Source organism: Gopherus flavomarginatus, chromosome 1, assembly GCF_025201925.1.
Source record: "Gopherus flavomarginatus isolate rGopFla2 chromosome 1, rGopFla2.mat.asm, whole genome shotgun sequence".
Taxonomy (NCBI): Eukaryota; Metazoa; Chordata; order Testudines; family Testudinidae; genus Gopherus; species Gopherus flavomarginatus.
This window is the reverse complement of record NC_066617.1, coordinates 165,790,818-165,810,120: the sequence shown is the minus strand read 5'-3', so window position 1 is coordinate 165,810,120 and position 19,303 is coordinate 165,790,818. Positions and strand designations below refer to the sequence as shown.

At 44.0% G+C, this 19,303-nt stretch overlaps 1 protein-coding gene across 3 annotated transcripts in view; it reads right to left on the bottom strand.

The window, feature by feature from the left end:
• TTF2 (transcription termination factor 2) overlaps positions 1-19,303 on the bottom strand; it is a 39,113-nt gene that overhangs the window by 2,655 nt on the left and 17,155 nt on the right. For 2 of the 3 annotated variants that reach the window (XM_050956827.1, XM_050956838.1), the window contains 9 exons: positions 18,335-18,525; positions 17,042-17,195; positions 14,609-14,700; positions 11,851-11,936; positions 10,989-11,116; positions 7,973-8,143; positions 6,661-6,719; positions 3,030-3,183; positions 525-607 (listed from right to left, as the gene is read on the bottom strand). In XM_050956827.1, the coding sequence (XP_050812784.1) occupies positions 525-607; positions 3,030-3,183; positions 6,661-6,719; positions 7,973-8,143; positions 10,989-11,116; positions 11,851-11,936; positions 14,609-14,700; positions 17,042-17,195; positions 18,335-18,525 (1,118 nt within the window). Of the gene's footprint in view, positions 1-524; positions 608-3,029; positions 3,184-6,660; positions 6,720-7,972; positions 8,144-10,988; positions 11,117-11,850; positions 11,937-14,608; positions 14,701-17,041; positions 17,196-18,334; positions 18,526-19,303 lie in introns of those variants that run through there. The other variant, XM_050956846.1, reaches the window with a different exon arrangement.

Sequence of the window (19,303 nt, the reverse complement as noted above, 5' to 3'; positions counted from 1 at the left end):
GCAGCTGATTTATATGAAAGATTGCATATTTTTATTAGTAGCTCCAACACTCCATTCTCACATTCCTACAGACCTCTCCAGTCATGGTGACTGGCTGCTTTCTAAATCTGTCACTTATCAATTTGTTCCAAAACAAGCCCCTTGGCCTCAGATATTTTTATTTTCAGAACAGATTACTTCTGGGATTGGCACCTCTCTAATAGCTTTTGTGGTAAAGACTAAGCATTTATCCTCTGTGTTGTTCTTATCCACTTTAATAGTTTGTTTTAGCTACCAAGTGGGGCTTTACTGGCATTTTTCACAGTACTGGGTGTCAGACTGGCCATGAGTTGAATTGTTCTTGAAAGTTTCATTTGAAAAACATTTTGCCTTGACAGGCAAGTAATTTCAGGAATGGAAAAGTAGGATTATGTGTTTTACCATTCAACCAGATACATCCTTCTCTCTTGCAGTTTGTAAGCACTCATGTTACCCATGCTGAAGTAAAGAGCCAGTCTACCCTCAAAGTTTCCATCTCACTTTACCAGTGCATGTCAAGAAGGAAGAGGTGGTTTCCTCCAATTAAGTTAAGGCCAACGCCTCCAGCCAGGAGCGAGATCAACATCACCTTCAACAAAGAACAACAAGTCAGAAAGACAGGTTACTTTCATAGATTCATCTATTCCAAGGCCAAAAGGGAATGTTGTGATCATCTAGGTTGACCTCTTGTATAACAGACTCCATTGAACTTGCCCAAATTAATTTCTAGAGCAGATCTTTTAGAAAAACATCCAATCCTGATTTAAAAATGGCCAGTGATGGAGAATCCACCACAACTCTCGGTAAATTGTTCCAATGGTTAATTACTCTCACTGTTCAAAATGTACATCTTATTTCCAGTCTGAATTTGTCTAGCTGCAACTTCCAGCCACTGGATCCTGTTACACCTTTCTCTGCTAGACTGAAGGGTCCATTATTAAATATTTGTTCCCCATCTAGATACTTATATAATCAAGTCACCCCTTAACCTTATTTTTGTTAAAACTAAATTAAATAGACTGAGCTCTTTGAGTCTATCACTATACGGCAGGTTTTCTAATCCTTCAATAATTTTGTGGATCTTCTCTGAGCCCTCCCCAACGTATCAACTTCCTTCTTGAATTGTGGGCAACAGAACTGGATACAGTATTCCAGCAGTGGTGGCGCCAGTGCAAATATAGAGGTAAAATCTCTCTGCTTTAAGGGGTCCATTCACAAACAAGTTAATGCCCCATTTAATCTAGATTTTGGTTCTAGACAGATTACACTGACTGCCTTGTCTGTGTATATTTAGTGCAGCAGAACTTGGATTGACAACCCTGGAGACTGAACCTATCTGTAAGACTGAACAGCCTAGAGAGCACTAGGGCAGGCTTCCCCCATGCATCACTATATTTCTCCTGATTGGGAGGGATGACCTCTAAGTGTGAAGGAAGTTCCATTACCATCCATTTTGTGAGTTTTGGCAACGTGGATCTCCTATGCACTAGGAAATGGATCAATACCTCCTCTAACTCATCTCACTGAGGACACTAACAGTCAGACCATAGAGATCAAGAGATGACTGCTAGATCGGGGGACCTAATAACTGCTTGTTTGAGGGAAGCTGATATCTTGCACTGCTTTAACATCTCCACCAGCAGAGGACCCAGTGCCATTTGGTTTGAGGTTACAAACTGCAAGAAGCAAAGATCCATTTTGCAGATATCAGCCTGTGGCTCTCCCAAACCTCCAGTAAGACTGTCTCCACTAGCACTTCTGTGGGTAAAATTTTTGTCAGTTAGGGGTGTGAAAAAACATCCCCCAGACTGACGTAAGTTTCACTGACAAAAGTGCCGGTGTGGACAGTGCTACGTCAGCAGGAGATGGTCTCCTGCTCACACAGCTAACGCCGCTTGTTGGAGATGATTCAGTTATGCCGGCAGAAGAGCTCTCTCCCATTGGAATAGAGCGGCTAAACGGGAGACCTTACAGTGGTGCAGCTGCAGTGGTACATCTGTGCCACTGTAAGGTCTGTAGTGTAGACATGGCCTTAGACTAGTTAAAATGTCATCAGATTCATTGTGGCATTTGCCTCTTCCAAACACGGATTTACACTAGTGGGAACAGCCAGTCCAGTTTGAATTGCAGAAACTTCCACAAAATGTTTAGAAAAAATAATGTGCACAGAGAAATGTTCAACCTGCACTCAGACTACCCAGCCATCTGAAGTTCCAGTAGACAGAATTTCAGAAGCTGTCATAGATGAGATGGAAATCTTCATCTCCAAACTGCCATGGCATTGGATTTTTTTTTTTTTTTTTTTTTTTAATTTTGGCCCAATCTCAATGAGCCAGTTACAAATGTCTCAATTGGATCACTCCATTTTAGACAGAGGTGAAGTGTGAATTCTCCCCCACCAATTTAGCATCCTTGTCCTCAGACTTGGATCAGCATGTGAAGTCTAATAAACACTGTAGTGTTCATTTGGCTCTGTTTATAAGTGAACCTAACATCCGCCTCCCTTCCACAAATCTGTGGTAGGTGACTGAACTGAGGTTTTGCATGAAGTACCACATGTACTGGGAGAAGAGGCTGTAGGGAACAATCCTACAATGGCTCCCATGTCATGGGAGTAGCATGACCCAATACATCTTTGATGTCATCAATCTGCAGTGGGGTAAGCTAGGAAGAGTTTCTGCCTGATGTGAATTGCCTACCCCACAGGCTCCCAATCTTGCAGATACAGTTTAAAGTTAAGAGACTTTGGTATGATTGGGTACCAGCAAGCCTTTAACTTTCCTGAGAGCCAGGCATTCTTAAAATGGAAGATTAAAGTATAACACCAAATAGTGTCTATACCAGAACTGCTCCCATTTACGGACACCTGGCTTTTAGAGCTACCCCCTCCCATCACGAACACACATCTTGATGCCTGATATAGAAACTGGCCCAGCAAATCCAATCATAAAGTAACTACTCCAGCTATTAATAAGTGCATTGAACACAGCTTTCCTGATCCCAGTTCATACCCGAGGCCCTTTGGGATTGTTATTGAACTCTTCCACCAAATCCATCCTTTGCTTAGGATTGACAGAGCCATCCACTGTAGCATACTTCAGCCCTTGACGCTTGAGGTGCGCTGCCACAATCTTCAACATGCTAGTCCACTGAGATACAATGACACTGAAGAGAGACAGAGTCCAAAACAAGCATCAGATATATTGCAACAACCCTACAATGGTAGTGTCTTGCCCCCAACACATTAAGAGTGAATTAAATCTGTTTATCATCTTCTCTATCTTAGGGTTTAACCTATCATCATAATATGTGAGTGCTTCCCACCAAAATCAACAGCAAAGTCCCTACAGGGACTTTATGGAATCAGCCTCTTTCCTTTTTGGGGTCAAAACTCTGCTTGGGGTAGGTCAGCTTTTTAGATTTGGGGGGCGGGGGAGGATTTAATGGTAGAAAGGTGCTTGTTGCATGTCATTCTTATACTGGAAAGGCTTTTTGAAGGCAGATTTGCAGTGTTCCCTACAAGACAATCACACTCAGGATTCACCTGATCTAGTCTGGAAATTTATCCTAAGTGGCTTACATTCAAGATGGAGATGAGGTATCTGAGCAGCGACTGCTGCTGTGCATTCTAGAAATCCAGAACTGTATTATCAGACCTAGCAGACACTTGATTTGCATGTGCAATTCCAGCTGCTGTGCCTGGAAGTCAGGTAAGCACATGGGCATACATAAATCAATCAATCTCTTCCTCATACATCTGAGTGTCAAAAAAAAAAAAAAAAAAAAAAAAAAGAAAACAAAATCAGGGATCAGTTTCCAGCTGGAGCAGGCAGTGACTATTCCTTTCTAGTAACAACCTGACCAAAGAGCAAGGGGTGACTAAACGGCAATCTCACCTCCAGCAAGTGGCCATTGAGCACAGTGTGTTTATTCTGAGGCAGAAAGACTATGCAAGCTGTTTCTCACTACAGTCAGAGATCCTTCCATAAGACTATTCTGACACACAGGGCTTGTCTACATCAGAAAGTTGCAGCGCTGGTGAGGGAGTTACAGCGCTGCAACTTTGAAGGTGTACACATCTGCAGGGCACCACCAGCGCTGCAACTCCCTGTTTGCAGCGCTGGCCGTACTCCCGTTTTGTCTCGGGTGTAGAGGATCCAGCGCTGGTGATCCAGCGCTGGTAATCCAATGTAGACACTTACCAGCGCTTTTCTTGACCTCCGTGGAAGGAGGAAGCCTCTGGTAATCAAGCTGGTCTCCTTTCCCGGTTTGCTCTCTCGTTCCCGGAGCCCCGAGCAAGCAGGTCTCCTTCCCTGCGGTTTGCTGGGTGGCTCCGGGAACGCGAGAGCAAACCGCGGCGAAGCGGGTCTCCTTTCCCGGTTTGCTCTCTCGTTCCCGGAGCCCCGAGCAAGCAGGTCTCCTTCCCTGCGGTTTGCTGGGTGGCTCCGGGAACGCGAGAGCAAACCGCGGCGAAGCGGGTCTCCTTTCCCGGTTTGCTCTCTCGTTCCCAGAGCCCAGAGCAAGCAGGTCTCCTTCCCTGCGGTTTGCTGGGTGGCTCCGGGAACGCGAGAGCAAACCGCGGCGAAGCGGGTCTCCTTTCCCGGTTTGCTCTCTCGTTCCCGGAGCCCAGAGCAAGCAGATCTCCTTCCCTGCGGTTTGCTGGGTGGCTCCGGGAACGAGAGAGCAAACCGCGGCGAAGCGGGTCTCCTTTCCCGGTTTGCTCTCGCGTTCCCGGAACCCCCCTTGAAGCCGCCCAACAGCGCTGCAGTGTGGCCACATCTAACACCACTTGCAGCGCTGGTTGCTGTAAGTGTGGCCACTCTGCAGCGCTGGCCCTATACAGCTGTACTAATACAGCTGTAACAACCAGCGCTGCAAAACTTTAGATGTAGACATGGCCTCAGTCTGGAGATTTCCCACCAAGCCTGCACCAAACATTAATTGTTCTAGAACAGTCCATTGCAAAGAGTTTCTCCGGTATTTTCAGATGCCTGACCCTTTTAATAGGATGCCCAAATCCTGCATTTAGATATTTAGATCAGATCTTTGGAGCACTAGTCAGGTATTCGGAAGCACGGGTGCTAATCTCAGCATATGAATATATATTTCTGAAGAACTGTTACAACTGCTCCTACATTCTATTCTAATGGGTTCTTAGGAGGCACACACCACTGCGGGATCTGAACACTTACATGCACCATTTAGGGATTAAACTGAAACAGTCTTCCCTTCTCCCACCCATACTTGCTCTTTGGCACTTCATATAATAAAGAAAATTATCTCCCACAAGTTACAGATCAGGGAGCTCCTCCCTCAAGTCTCTTGTGAGAGAATCAGATGGCTTATTTGAAAGATTCTGCCCCGCCCCGTGTCAGTCTTGTGTCCTCCCACACACCAGACCTTGCCTCACATCGTAAATCACCATTTCCCAACATGAGATACATGTCCCCCTGGCAGGTGTGAAGGACTGGCTGGAGGGCCATGGAAGACTTACACATTAAGATTTGTAGCAGTTCAGCAACAAGATTATTTTCATTTTCCTGAAGTGGGGCTCAGCTTTCAAAAGTTTGGGAAATGCTGACTTAAGCACAGATTTACCATATCCCATGATTTTTTAATTTTATAAGTATTTTCTCCTAGATTCTTCAGTATGACCAAAATAATTCTATTATACCCAAGAGAATATTGCCCACCTGGTTTTCAGATCGCCTCAAATACTCTCCACACACATTAATCCCGATTTCACATCCACCTAGTTTCCCAACCACTTTCAAAGTCTCTCCTCCTCCAAATCTCCTCTTTGAGCTTCCTGTGTGCTTTCAAACACGGCCGACAATTTGAAACGTTGTAATACTGGGGTGTAGTGGGGTGGCTTCCCAACTCCAGTGGAAAAGGGTTAAAAAGTCAGCCCTGGGAGAAGGTTGGGGCTGAGAGCTGCTAAGCTGGACTGCTTGGGGAAGTTGCCGCAGCTGGGCCATGCCCCAATCAGGCCACAGCTGGCCTGTATAAAAAGGCTGAGACAGAGACCCAGAAGTCTCACTCTCCAGGCTGGGGGAAAGCAGGGCCTGGCTGCCTGCAAAGAGGGTACTGGGAGTGAAGCAGGGCTGGGCAGAGCCAGAGGATCAGCAGAGCTCCAGGCTGGCAACTCCCCAGGCTGCAGGGCATGGTCCAAGGCCCACAGAGGGTACTTGGACGCAGGCAAAGGCAGCAGGTCCGAACCCCCTTGCCTATGAGGAGTGGCTTTTACACTGCAGTCTGCCCCAGGGAGCAAGGGCTTAGTGATGACAGGCAGTAGCCCAGACTGAGGCAAGGTGGGGATTAGAGGCTTGGGGGTTCCCCAGAGAGGGGAGGCCCTGAGACTGTGGGAGGTATTGCCAGGGGGCAGCCCCAGGGTAAAGGGGCACTGGGGTCCAGGAGGGACATGGGGCCAGCTACAAGCAGGACACCGGCCTGCAGATGGCACTCTGGGTCAAAAGAGCCAATTCCCTGAGATGACCAGCAGGAGGTGCTGCATGGGTGAGTTCTGCACCTTTACATGGGGACATTTCATTTTCTGAGAGGGTTCTGTATCAGATCATCTTACCCATTCTTCCCCATGCCCACAAACATGCACCCCAGAAAGAGAGGCATTACCACACTTACCTCTTCTGGGATTTAGAGTGACTTTGGATAGTCTTCAGTTCAGCCAAGAGATGCGATAGCTGCAGGAAAAGTAGTTAGTCGACTTGCTGTGGAGCCAGAAGGCAGCCTGCACTTTACCACTGGACACACGGAAAAGGCTGAATCCAGACTTAAGTGAGGTCTTCCGCTTGGCTGCCTGAGATAGCTTCACAGGATGTTAACTGATGCTTTGTAAACCTGATTTTTGCCTTCATATACAAACTTACACTATTTTAAAGAGTTAGTAATCCAGACACTTGGTTTAGGTAAGTCAATGGCTCTCAACCTTTCCAGACTACAGGACCTCTTTCAGGAGTCTGATTTATCTTGTGTACCCCCAACCTTCACCTCACTTAAAAACAACTTGCTTCCAAAATCAGACAAAAATACATAGTGTCACAGCACATTGTTACTGAAAAATTGCTCACTTCCTCATTTTTACCATGTAGTTATAAAATGAATCAATTGGAATAGAAATATTGTACTGACAGTTCAGTGTATAGTATAGTAGAGGACTATAAACAAGTCACCGTCTGCATGAAATTTGAGTTTGTACGGACTTTGCTAGTGCTTTTTATGTAACCTGTTGTAAAACTAGGCAAATATCTAGATGAGTTGATGGACCCCCGGAAGACCTCTATGTACCGGTATTGGTAGGCATACTCCTGGTTGAGAACCACTGAGGTAAGTTACATTGAGTAAAAAACGTAAGTGTTCACTATATGATGTTGCAAAAGGGTAATTTAACTCTGCAAAAGCAACTAAGTTGTAATTCGCCCCTGTAACTTTTTACTGTAGCTACTGTGACTTTTAGAGAAGTCTTAGCTAGTAACAGTAATAAGACCACATGACATCAAGAGTTACAATCATGTTTTGTAGCAATCAAACTTCCCATGTAGACCCAGGCTAATATGCTTCCCTTCTCCCACCTGTTATCTAAAGGTTTTAGGGACCACTTTGCTGCCACCTCCCTTCCTCTACTTAGAAGCTCTGTACTGTCTCAAGGGTCTAATGTTGGAGATAGGCATTGAGAGTCCACCAGCATGGTAGATCCTGTGTCTCCTGGTGGCTTTGTTGCAGGCACTCTTCTCTTACAGCCTCCTATGCAGTTTAACAGGATCGAACCTCCCTGAAAAGGGTTCATCTGTACATTCATCTACCCATGCCCAAACTGCTGACCAACCCACCTAGGCAACTGTAAACATATCACGGTATCAGAATTCACTTAAAAAAAATACAGGAAAATGCTGAAATCTAGGCCTCTCAAGAGGTGACAGAACCACAGCCAGCATACTTTGGTGCTTTCTCTGGTGATGTCAAAGAGATCCATGCTGAAAGCCTTGCCATTGAGATAGACGGTAGATTTTGGGTCGGGACCTTGGAGTTCTGACAAAGTCAGAGCACTGAGGTGTTCTTCCAGGGAAAGAGAGAGGCCTTCACTGTTCAAGTTAGCTTGGTCCAGGGCCTGTGAAAGAGTAAATAAGCAGATATAGTAAGGAATGAGAGCCACATACACACCAGCAGATAGTAACCAGAAAGCATCATCTGCATGCTATTAGCAGAACTTCGAGCATCGCTTAGGGACTATTCTCCTCCCTGGGCTGCACACCCACAAGATGGAGCTGCTTCTTATAATCAGAAGATAAAGCCATGCTCTATCTCCAAATCATAGTTGAAATACAGAGTTTAGAGCAGTGGTCTCCAAACTTTTGATCGCACACCCCTATCAGTAAAAAAAATTTGAGCACACATCCCTTGCTGTGCTGGCTCTACCGTTTTTGCCGAAGCTCCCCCCACCCTCCAAAAAAAAAAAAAAAAAAAAAAAAAAGTGCTCCTCCTGCTACGCACCCCCAAGGATCCTCTTGCACTCTACTTTGGAGGCCACTGGTTTAGAGAGTGGTGAAGCAGTCTATAGCACTTCACCCCTGAAGCCTCCCTATAAGATGGGTACACTTTAGCCCCATTTTACAGATGGGGAAATTGAGGTAGAAGAGAACTTGTCCAACATTCAAGGGGGTTGGTGTTGGACCTGGGAATGGAACTCATAAGTGTTGCCTATAGAACTTTACCATGTGATCTGTGCCAGCTACTTTTATCTTAAATCTGAAAGGTGAAAACCACAAGAAATTATGGCCTAACATGAAAGATGTTGCAATCCGCTCCATATTACACAAGTCAGGTGTGGTACCTGGCCTCTTGGCAAGTTACTCAGTTATGGAGGCCACATCTGCAATGTTCAGTGCTTAACCAGCTCTTTAATGCAGCCTATTGCAGACCTACAATTCTTTGTAACCAGGAATTTCTAAAACATTGCCCCAACTTCATTTTGCATACACGCCAGTACCAGATGGCATACACGTCCCCACCAGATCAAGGATTGTGGCGTTCACAAGCATGACACTTCAATAAGTGACCAAGGTAGCAGTAAAGGTCAGCAAATAAAAGATCACGTCACGGATTGGGCAATATGACTCTTACTCTGATTCTGGTAAGACTGTTTCTACAATGCAGTGTTCAGACCTCAATACAAGAGAGACTAACAGGTGGATTCAGAGAAGGAAAATAAAATGATTAGTTTACAGAAAAAAATTAGTAGCCAGCTAAACTGGCTAAGACTAGGAGCGGAGAGAGGACACAATAACAGTCAAATATTAGCCAAAATAAACACCAAGGATGGAGAAGAATTTAATAGAAATTTAAAGGGAAGAAGTATGGCCTGAACATCAGGAAATGTTTCCTATTAGATTGTTACTAGTTTCTTTCAAATATTTTGCAAAAACTGGTTTGGTTCAAAAAAAGAGCACACTTCTCCTTTACCTTATGAGTTTGCTGTGATACTGGCACACCAGGTGCCAGCTCACGGCCAGGCCCCTACACTTCACTCAACACTGACAAGTGTATAGTTGGAATCAGTCTGGCTCACCTGTGTGTTAGTATTGTTAAAATAGGAATTAGATTCATAAGCATGTGTTTAGAATTACAAAATGCTCAGAGGTTGCTGCATGTATTCATCTTATTTATAACCTCTGTATGCCATATTGTAAGGTTATAGTAAGTGTCTGCATTGTAATGGTCTGTAACTGTAAGTCAAACAGGAAAGGAGCATTAATTAATGTAGAAATGCTGGCTTCCTACAGGTGTTAGGTCCTGCCCCCGAAGAAGGTCCATTGAACCCAAAGGGGGCCATTGTGAAACAAAGAAAAAAGACTTTGATTGCTTCCCCTCCACCCCCATGAAGAGGAGATTTGCAGGTGGATTTGTCCCATCAGCTTGAACTCTGGGGAAGGGAACAAAAACCACTGACAAGAACGAACTGTCTCTGTATGCTGCTTGAACTTTGAGGGGTGAAGATTTCTAAGCATAAGCAAGGGATCCACAGCTGGGTTAGCTCCAGAGACCTTACAGAGCTTGCTTATTACCGCAGTTTCTATAACTTTGTGTAACCTAAAACTAACTCATTTGTGTGTGTATATTTACCTTGTAAATAAACTTTTTTCTTAGCTAAGAAATCTTTAGTTAATTTATTATAGGATTGGCTACAAGTGTCACCTTTGATAGAGGACTGACCTGGGGTAAGTGACTGGTCCTTTGGGACTGGGAGTGTCCTGAATATTATTGTGACTTTTGGAATAAGGGACCATCTATCACAAAGGCAAGTTTGCCGGTCTGACAAGACAGACCGGAGTACTCAAGGACTCCATGTTAAGGCTGTCACAGCACTTGAGGAGATCACACTTGATACTTGGTTGGTGAAATCTAACTACAAAACTCACAACCAGTTTGGGGTTGGTGCCCTGCTTCTCCACAGTCTGCCTTGAGGTTGGTTCTCATGCTTGTGAGCCACTCCAGCCAGCTTGATATTTGTATATTAATATGAATCGCCCATAAACTTACTCAGACAGCCCCCAATCCTAATCCTACTGCAAAATCCTAGAGTTGTTACTTACAGATAAACTAACCACTGAAACGCAGCCACCTCTGAGTTGGACAGCAACATGACAACATTTCAATAATGTGGCCAATTAAAATGAAAGGAAAATGTGTGATCTGGCCAGGATGCTGGTGGTGGCTGGGGGGGTGGGATTTAATGCCAACCATGATGGGGAACTGGACTGACCTCAGAGGGAAGAATGCTCCCAAATGAGTTACCAACATAAACCTCCTCCTGTACTTGAGTTCTTTGGAAGTTCCATTCAAGGAATTAGAGATCTGACATGTATAGGCAAAATTGCTCTGTGCTCTAATCAAGTGCTTCTAAAATGATTCATTCTACAAACCACATTAATCACAGTACAAGACTGCATGATTACCACTTTCAGTAAGGAAAGATGGCAGCAGCACTGGCGGAGTCTCAACAACATGGACAAGACGTGGACAGTACTTGAGATGTGAGAGTCACTTTGGGAATCCTTTCGACTGGCTCCAAATTCTTGTACTACTATTAGGAAGGAAGAAAATACAGAAAGCATTCAGAGGCATATCAAGGCAGCAGCTCTACCAGTCAGTCATATTTCAACAATAGGAAATGAAAAGTAACGGCAGTTCAGCATGAAATTTGTGTAGGAACATACCAAGCCCTGCAAAACACAAGACATCAAGAAGCAAGAGATTACATAAATTATGTTAACACTTTGTACTTCTGTTAAACCTTTCATTAATCCTCAGCACCCTCGTTTGAGTGGATATTGTACCCATTTCAGAGAGGAGGAAATGGAGGCCCAAAGAAATTAAGTGACTTGCCCAACACCAGTGTGAAAAGGACTTGGGAGTCCTGAATCAGTCCCCAGGTCTAACCACTACAATACACTGCTCACACCACCACCTGTCACACCAGTTCTTTGTTGTAACTTGCACCACACCTCCTTTTTTTACCCAGAGCAAACAGATATGCAGCATACAGAGAGCCCTATACCTTAAAGGTGAGCCTGGCAATAGCACTGCCAGAAGAAGGCTTTGCAGACACACACCAAACCTTCCCCCTGCATATTCTATAGCAACACTCTTCACAAGGGCAGCAGTCAAGCTGTTTTCCAAAGAAGAGCCCCAAGGTACTGAGAACTCAGGAGTCATAGCTCTCACTCTCTGCGCTGCTCTCTCTCAATTTTAAGGGAGAATTTCCTCAAAATTAAAAAACCGCTCCCCGCAGAACATTTCTGCAGCCTCTATTCTAACCTTTATCAAATGGGTTAGCACCAGAGTACTCTGTGCAATAACTCTTCTGCTCTTCTTGTCTCTTTAAGTAGGACTGAAGTGTTGACCTGGCAAAAAAGAAATACAGCAGGGTTACGCAAGGGAGAAATTAGACATAACTATTTAGACACAGCCTGTGTCCCACAAACAGTTTACAATCTAAGCCAGTGGTCCCCAAACTTTTTACCTCATGCCTCCCCTTACCCGTGTCCGCTGCCCCCTCTAAGCTGGGGCTGAGTGCAGGGCTGCGGCTCCAGGAGTGAGGGATGCAGACAGGGGTAAGAGGATGAGGCTGGGACCACAGCTGGGGGGGTGGAGAGGGCAGGGAGGGAAGGCCTTGGGGCCAGGAGCAGAGCCTCAGCCAGCATCTAGGGCCAGGGGGCACTCCCTCCCCACCCCCTGTGGAGGCTAGCTCAGGCCCCAGCCCCACCCCCGAATATTCCTCTGGAAACCCCCAGGGGGATGGGGTGCGCCCCACAGTTCAGGGACCTCTAAGTACCGGAGTGAGGATGGAGAAACAAGATGAGCTTTACCAGTGAGCAAGTTATAATGTCTCTAGTTAATGCTATTATTTTGTGATTCACCTTCAAGGGAATCCCGTGTCAGAGTTTCAGACAAACAGGTAAGGCTGGAATGGAGATCTACTTTATAAAGCACGAGAGGAAGAATGCTCACCATCAACAAATACCCAAATAACCTCATTTTTCTAGGAATGCAAGGCCCAACGGATAATGTTTTGTGCAAAATACAAATGAACACACTCTGGAGAAAGATACTCAACTGGAGGGAAAGACCTGGAATGTGGTGATGCTGCAAGAGAGGTAGTTGCAATAGTGGGTAGCAAGTTAGAAACTGGTTTGTGACAATGCAATTTTGGGTTGTGTACACAGAAGCTTGTCATGATGCAAGGAGGAGAAAAGCCCTTCTATATATAGTTCTTTGGCACAACAGCATCTGAATACTGCATCCAAGGCAGCAAAGAGTATCAGTGGGTTGGACGGACTGACTTGAATAAAGATTTAAAAATCTGCGTATTTATAACTTGGATAAACAACAAGCCCAGGGAGTTAGAGCATAGTCTTCAACTATTTGAGGAGTATAAAGACCATGGACAGAGAAAAATTAGCCTTGTTGAGACACAGACCTTTTGGAGGCTTGTGGAGGTGTCACAAGGTAGAAGTCCTCCAAAACAGGTGGGACCATGGAGGACATTCAGATCATTAGCAAGGGTCTGGCAGAGAGGGACTGAAGACAACTAGGATGTTACCTGCAAAGTTGAGGAAGTCCAAGAGGCTTGTCTACATTATACTCTTCTGGGAAACTGTGACAGTCTGCATCTTTATGTTCACCACTTTTACAAAACTATGATAAATCTTGGACAAATTATGCCTTCTGAGGTATCATTTGAAAGCTCATAATCTGCTGAATATTACTGTTCTGGTAAAATGTGTAGAAATATTGTATGTAAAGTTATAATATTCTACTGTATGACTTTACTCAGACATGCTCCTGCTTTAGGGAAACAGCTTCAAACTAGTTCCCCAGAGACAAAAGGCTAGCCAGCACCTCAACCAGGTGTACGCATAATCAAATGGACTATCGCCTGATTAAGCGGCCATTCTTTGGCAGGAAGAAGGCTGTGAGTGAGAAATTTACCTCTTGGCAATGGAACAGCTGGGAGTTCCCATGGAAACAGGTATAAAAATGAGGAAAAAAGTTATAAAAGTGAACAGAAGCCCAGAATCACCTCTCCTCTCATGGCATCAACAATGTTTGAAAGACAAATGAAGCATAGTTGAACTAGGGGAGGAGTCCTGGCTGGAGGTATCTAGCCAGATTGTTGTCTGCACATTGTAAGCGAAAGCTTGTTGCTTTAAATTCACTTAGCTTGCTAAGTTAGGTATTAGCTTCCATTTAACCTTTTATTTCTTTGTAACCAATTCTGACTTTTATGTCTCATTACTCTTAATCACTTAAAATCCATCTTTCTGTAGCTAAGCTTGTTTTATGTAAACCCATGTGTTTGGAATTTAGTGTTTGGGAAATGCCATTTGAGATAACAAGGTATTTGCATATTATTTTCTATGAATGAAATGATTAAGTTTATATGGGCTTGTACTGTCCAGAAGGAAAGAGCAGGGCAGTACAAGACGCACATGTCTGGGGACAAGTCCGGAACTGGGAATTTGCTGGTGTCACTCTGCAATACAATTCAGGGGTGGCTGGCTAAGAGCACTCATATAACTCACCTGAGAATAGCTTACATGCTAGAGGCTGTGTGAGAGCCGTCCAGGAGTGGCTGCTCTCACAGCAAAGCAGTGTAAAAGGCACCCCAGGCTGTTTAACAGTCCAGTACCCTGGGTAATGTCACAGAAATTTCTCACCATTTTACACTGACATTCAGGGTGGTAATACAAAGGGCACAGGCAGTCAGAGGAGTTATTAACCACTGTATTATTGCAATCTGCTCCTAGCAGTGTTGAACAACATGGGGGTAAAAACACCAATGATCTGTTTATACTAGTGATCTCATCGTTACAACAATGTTGGAGCTGTAACGATGGGACTGCCAAGGTAGGAGGAGATTTCCAAATAGCATATACACAGTCAGACATTATTTGGAAAGCAGAATTTGCCCAGACAGTCCACTCCTGGCTTAATAAAATTTCACTGTAAGATGAAAACAAGAATGGGAAAGGATGGGAAGTCAACATCTTCCCGCCTTCTCAGACACTCATACCTTGATCTTGCAAAGAGCACATTGTACACAGACTGCTCATCTTCTGAGAGTTTTAACTGGTGCAACTGAGTGTGTCGCTCAGGCAGAGATACCTAGAGAGAACAAACAGAGTCAGTCATTTATCATGTAAAGATTTCAGGAAGCCCCATGATCACTGCTGATTCCTGCAGCTTCATTGAACCTAACATCACCAAACAACATATGCAAGACTCTGCTGTCTCAGAGATCACACAGCTTGTCTTTCCCCAGGTTAAATGGCCCAGGACTGCTCTGCAGGCAACATGCTCAGCTCCTTGGGAAGAAATCTTTCACACTGCTGTGGACAGAATGCTGAAGCCCGTTTGGCCTTCTACAGAGTAGTGTTTCACATGGTCCTCCCCACAACATTCAAGAGTCAGGGAATAACCATAAGATGGCAGCTATGAGCCAACATATGACAGAAGCCATGGATCACCAGGTCTAACAGGATGGCGCTATATTCTAAAATGGGTCAAGCACATCAGGTCCTAAATGGGCAGGATGTGATAAGAATGGGATGAAGTTTCTCACCTGATTTCAATCTTAACAAAAACAAACAAACAAAAAAAAAATCTTTGTTCACTCAAGATGCTAAGCCATGTAGAGCACTCCCTGTTGGCTCTGCATCTGCGGATACAGCAACACCCCCAGGCTCATCACAGCTACAGTAGTTAACAAGCAAGGCTGATTCTCTAACTTGGGCAGAGTTAGTGAATATATACACAGAGGGAACATTTACTATGTCCACTGAAACTTAAAAATACTATTGGATAGGCATCCCTACAACCCACATACATGCATCCCCAGCCACATTCCCTGAAGGTTCAACAGTTAAGATTGAACATGCCTAACTTGAGGTGGGGTGATCGTTCCGGAAGCAGATGCCAGAGAGATTACTCAACGTTTCTCACCTCAGGCAACAGTCCCACCCAACTCCAGGCCCAACGCCATTGCGAAAACCCATACCCCAAGCCTCATACTAGCATCTTGTAGTTCATCGCTCCAGATGCCAAGTTCCCTGGCATTCTTCACTTAAGAAATAGCTAGGTTAAGGGTGAACTCACACTTGCCAACTCCAAACATTCAAAAACTAAGAGTCCAGCCCCACAAAAATAAAGAGATTAAAAAAGTAATGCTGGGGTGTTGTTTTTTTTTTTTATTAGCCTTCTGTTTTTCATCCCTTCTTAGGCTATACTTGCTTCACATTTTAATGCTTTTCTCTGCAATCATTAGGGCCAGAAACTTACTTATTTTAAATTAAAACTAAGACTCTCATACAATATCATGATTCCAGGAGCTGGGGCTTTAGGAAAAACACTACAAATCACAAATCTCAAAAAAAAAAAGTCACTAGAGTTGACAATACTCTGAGCTATACAAATGTTTAATTTGCTAATATATTGCATGGAAAGAAATCAGACACCTTATATTTCTCTTTGAATACTGAGACTCACTACTGGGTTTCTTCTCTGCTCTAAAGCTCCAAAGAGGATCACACCTGCCAGTCAATGACCAATGACAAGGTGCTGCTGCATTCTGACCCAGCCTTTTAGTCCAAGAGTTAACATAGTGGGGCACAGATCTCAGGAAATTGCACCCTTCTTCCTATGCTAAACCTAATCATCCTAAAGCAATCATGGTACAAACTGGGTGTTTACAGAGCTGTTAAGATCTGCTTGGTTAGCACTCAGGCTTAAAGGAAGTCAGATGCTCTGTTTATATCAGTCAACATTAAAAGACAAAACAGGCAACAAAGCCTCAAGTGCTACATGCTTACTAGGGCATGCGTAATTTCTGGGTTGAGAAAGCAGCTGCTTGGTACACCGTTCACAATTGGATAATACAAGCGAGTGGCATAACATTTTTAGATGTAGCTTTTTTTTTTTTAAATAAAAAAGTTCTGTATGCTGAGATTCCTCTAATGGATTATTTGGGGTAACGAATTGCTGTCTTAAATTGTACGTAGCGATGCAAGGCCATCTTTGGCATTTCATTACTGTTAAAATCCCAGCAGTAGGAATGGCTAGCCTGAATAAGATAAATTTGATACTTGATTAGATCTCTTCTCAGAGTATCCAGGCTCACCATTCTGACCTGGCCATTTGTTGGATGTAAGAGTCCAGTTCACTGACTCTCTGCTCTGTAGAATATTTTAATTGATAGGAAATTTAACTTCATTAGGCAAACAATAATATATAATAAGCTTTTTGTTCCATTTTGGGAAGCTGGGTTGCTTTTCCTGAAGAGGAAGCCAAGTCTCCTAGCTGGTGAATGATAGGGTCTGGTCTTGCATCCTAAACTGCAGAACAAAGGAAAAAACAGTTGTAGAGTGACAAGCCCATATATGAAAAAACTACCGTCTGATGGAGGTTACAGCTCCCTTCCCCACCCCCAGAAGAGGAGAGAGGTCATTACCAGGGGCTTGCCGGTCGAGTCCAACTGGTTCTTGGTTCTCCGCAATAAGAGACTCCTGGTTAAGATACTCAATCTCTCTCCCCCTTTCTTTGTATTGTTATCTACCTGGTTCTTCCACAGCTTGAATTCATCAAAAGGAGAGCAACGCAGAAACCTATCAGGAGAGGAAAGAAAAGACAATACATACAAGTTTAAGTGAAGTTCTTTGGTTAGTCTCGAGAAGATCAGAAAAGAATCTGATTGCTTCCGATCCAAAACAGCCTCGTGTTCTGTTTACATCAAATTCCTTCAAACAAAAGCCCACAGCAGTAACTGAATCTATATTCAGACTTAGCACTGACATCTTTATACACTAAAACAACAAACTGTCTGATGATCAGAGAAGTCTTACTCCCAATGGTGCTAGGGGGCAGTGCTTCTGTCTCAGCACGGGTCACCTCCTCTTAGTTGGTATGCCTCTGAATACCTCACTTAAAAAAAAAAGGCAAAAAAAAATAGCATAAGAATTTGCCAAAAGGCATCACATTTAATGCTTCAAGCTCTCATCTCTTCAAATCGGACAATCTGTTCCTCTCAAGTTTCTGCAAGTTTCCCTCCAATCACCACGCTTGAAGTGAAATGCAGTGATTAAATCAGATACTTTTGTAAACAATTAAAAACAACAAGTGTTCAACCTGCTTACGCCCCAGCTAGAGCCACTTTTTGCAGAACCATCTAAATTCATAACTCATTTGTTGGAAACTACTGTAACAAGGACACGCTCCCTCATTCTAACGAAGCCCTAGCAATGCCACAGGAGAGAAACAATAACTATCGAGTGAACACAGTTGTTCATTAAGGTCAGTGCCGCGGTTAGTTCAATTCTCCTGCAAAAACATAAAGTAGATTGATAACCAACCTAACCCCCTTGATTATGAAAGCAAAAACTATAAGCAATAGGTCAATGGACCAGAATACAGAGCAACTAGGCTGTGGACCATCTTATCTGCAGGTGTAGAACCTAATGCCATACAAAGACTACGGTAAAAGTACTGGCCTAGCCAAAATCCATTCACCTGAGAAGTCTGCACTACCATAAGTTGCTCGGTGGTATTGAATTACTAAAGAATAACTGGACTGGGAATCCCCACCGCTAGCAAAGTTACTCTACATCAGGATCTTTGGTTTAAGATGACTGGACGATGCCTGTAGACAAAGCTACGGTTATCAGGGTTATATTAAGCATCAAAAGGGTAGCCGCGTTAGTCTGGAACTGTAAGAAGGGTTATACTGTTTCCCACATGGTCAGCTCACCTCAGCAGTGAGTACATATCCAGAAGGTTGTTCTGTATAGGCGTCCCGGTGACAGCCCATCTGGCACTGGCTCTCAGTTTGCACACAGCTATAGAGGTCTGAACTTTGGGGTTTTTGATACTGTGGGCCTCATCCAGTATAATCCGAGCCCAGGCTACTTGGAGCAGAGGTGAGCAAGGACATGATGTATCCTGGAGGAGAAAGGAAGCTTGAACTTATAATTCTATATCAGGCTGGGGGCGGGGGGACCCACATCCTGGACAGCCACAAGTTAATACATTTTGGGGGAGGTAGGAATTTTTTCCCTGGTGGAAGTCCCCACAAATCTGAGCAGGTTTAGCAGCCACCACTTCTATTGCGGGTCTCTCTCCACCCCTTTATAACATGCACTTGTTATCTGAGTCAAGTAGCTCTGCAAAACTGTCAAGAAAAAGTCTACCAGCCCAGGATCAAAGCGCCCTTGCCTGTACTTCACCGTGATTATGGATGATAGTGAAAAATGCATATTTTAATATCCTGCCCCAAAATATATTCATTCTGGACAAGCAGAATTTTGCCAGGTTATGACAAAGGGATAAATGTAATGTACTGCAAAAGATAAATCCCATCTCATTAAACACAAGACATTAATCCACGAGGGGAGATTTTACATTTACAAGTGTCTGGAAATACATAGATCCAGTGGCTACAGGAGACATATTTGGGTCCCTTGTGCATACAGATGTAAGGAATAAATATCATATACAGAGTGCACCCAAGGAATTGAGGTGTACTTCATCTATACCATACAGTCAATTGAAAGGAGATTTGACTTTAGGGTATGTCTACATTGCAAGAAAACACACACGGCTGGTCCACGTCAGCTGACTCCAGCTTGCGGGTCTTAGGCTGCAGGTCTATAAAACTTCCATGTAAACATTTATTACGACTATTAAAAGTAACATGATTATTGTAACAAAAATAGGATAC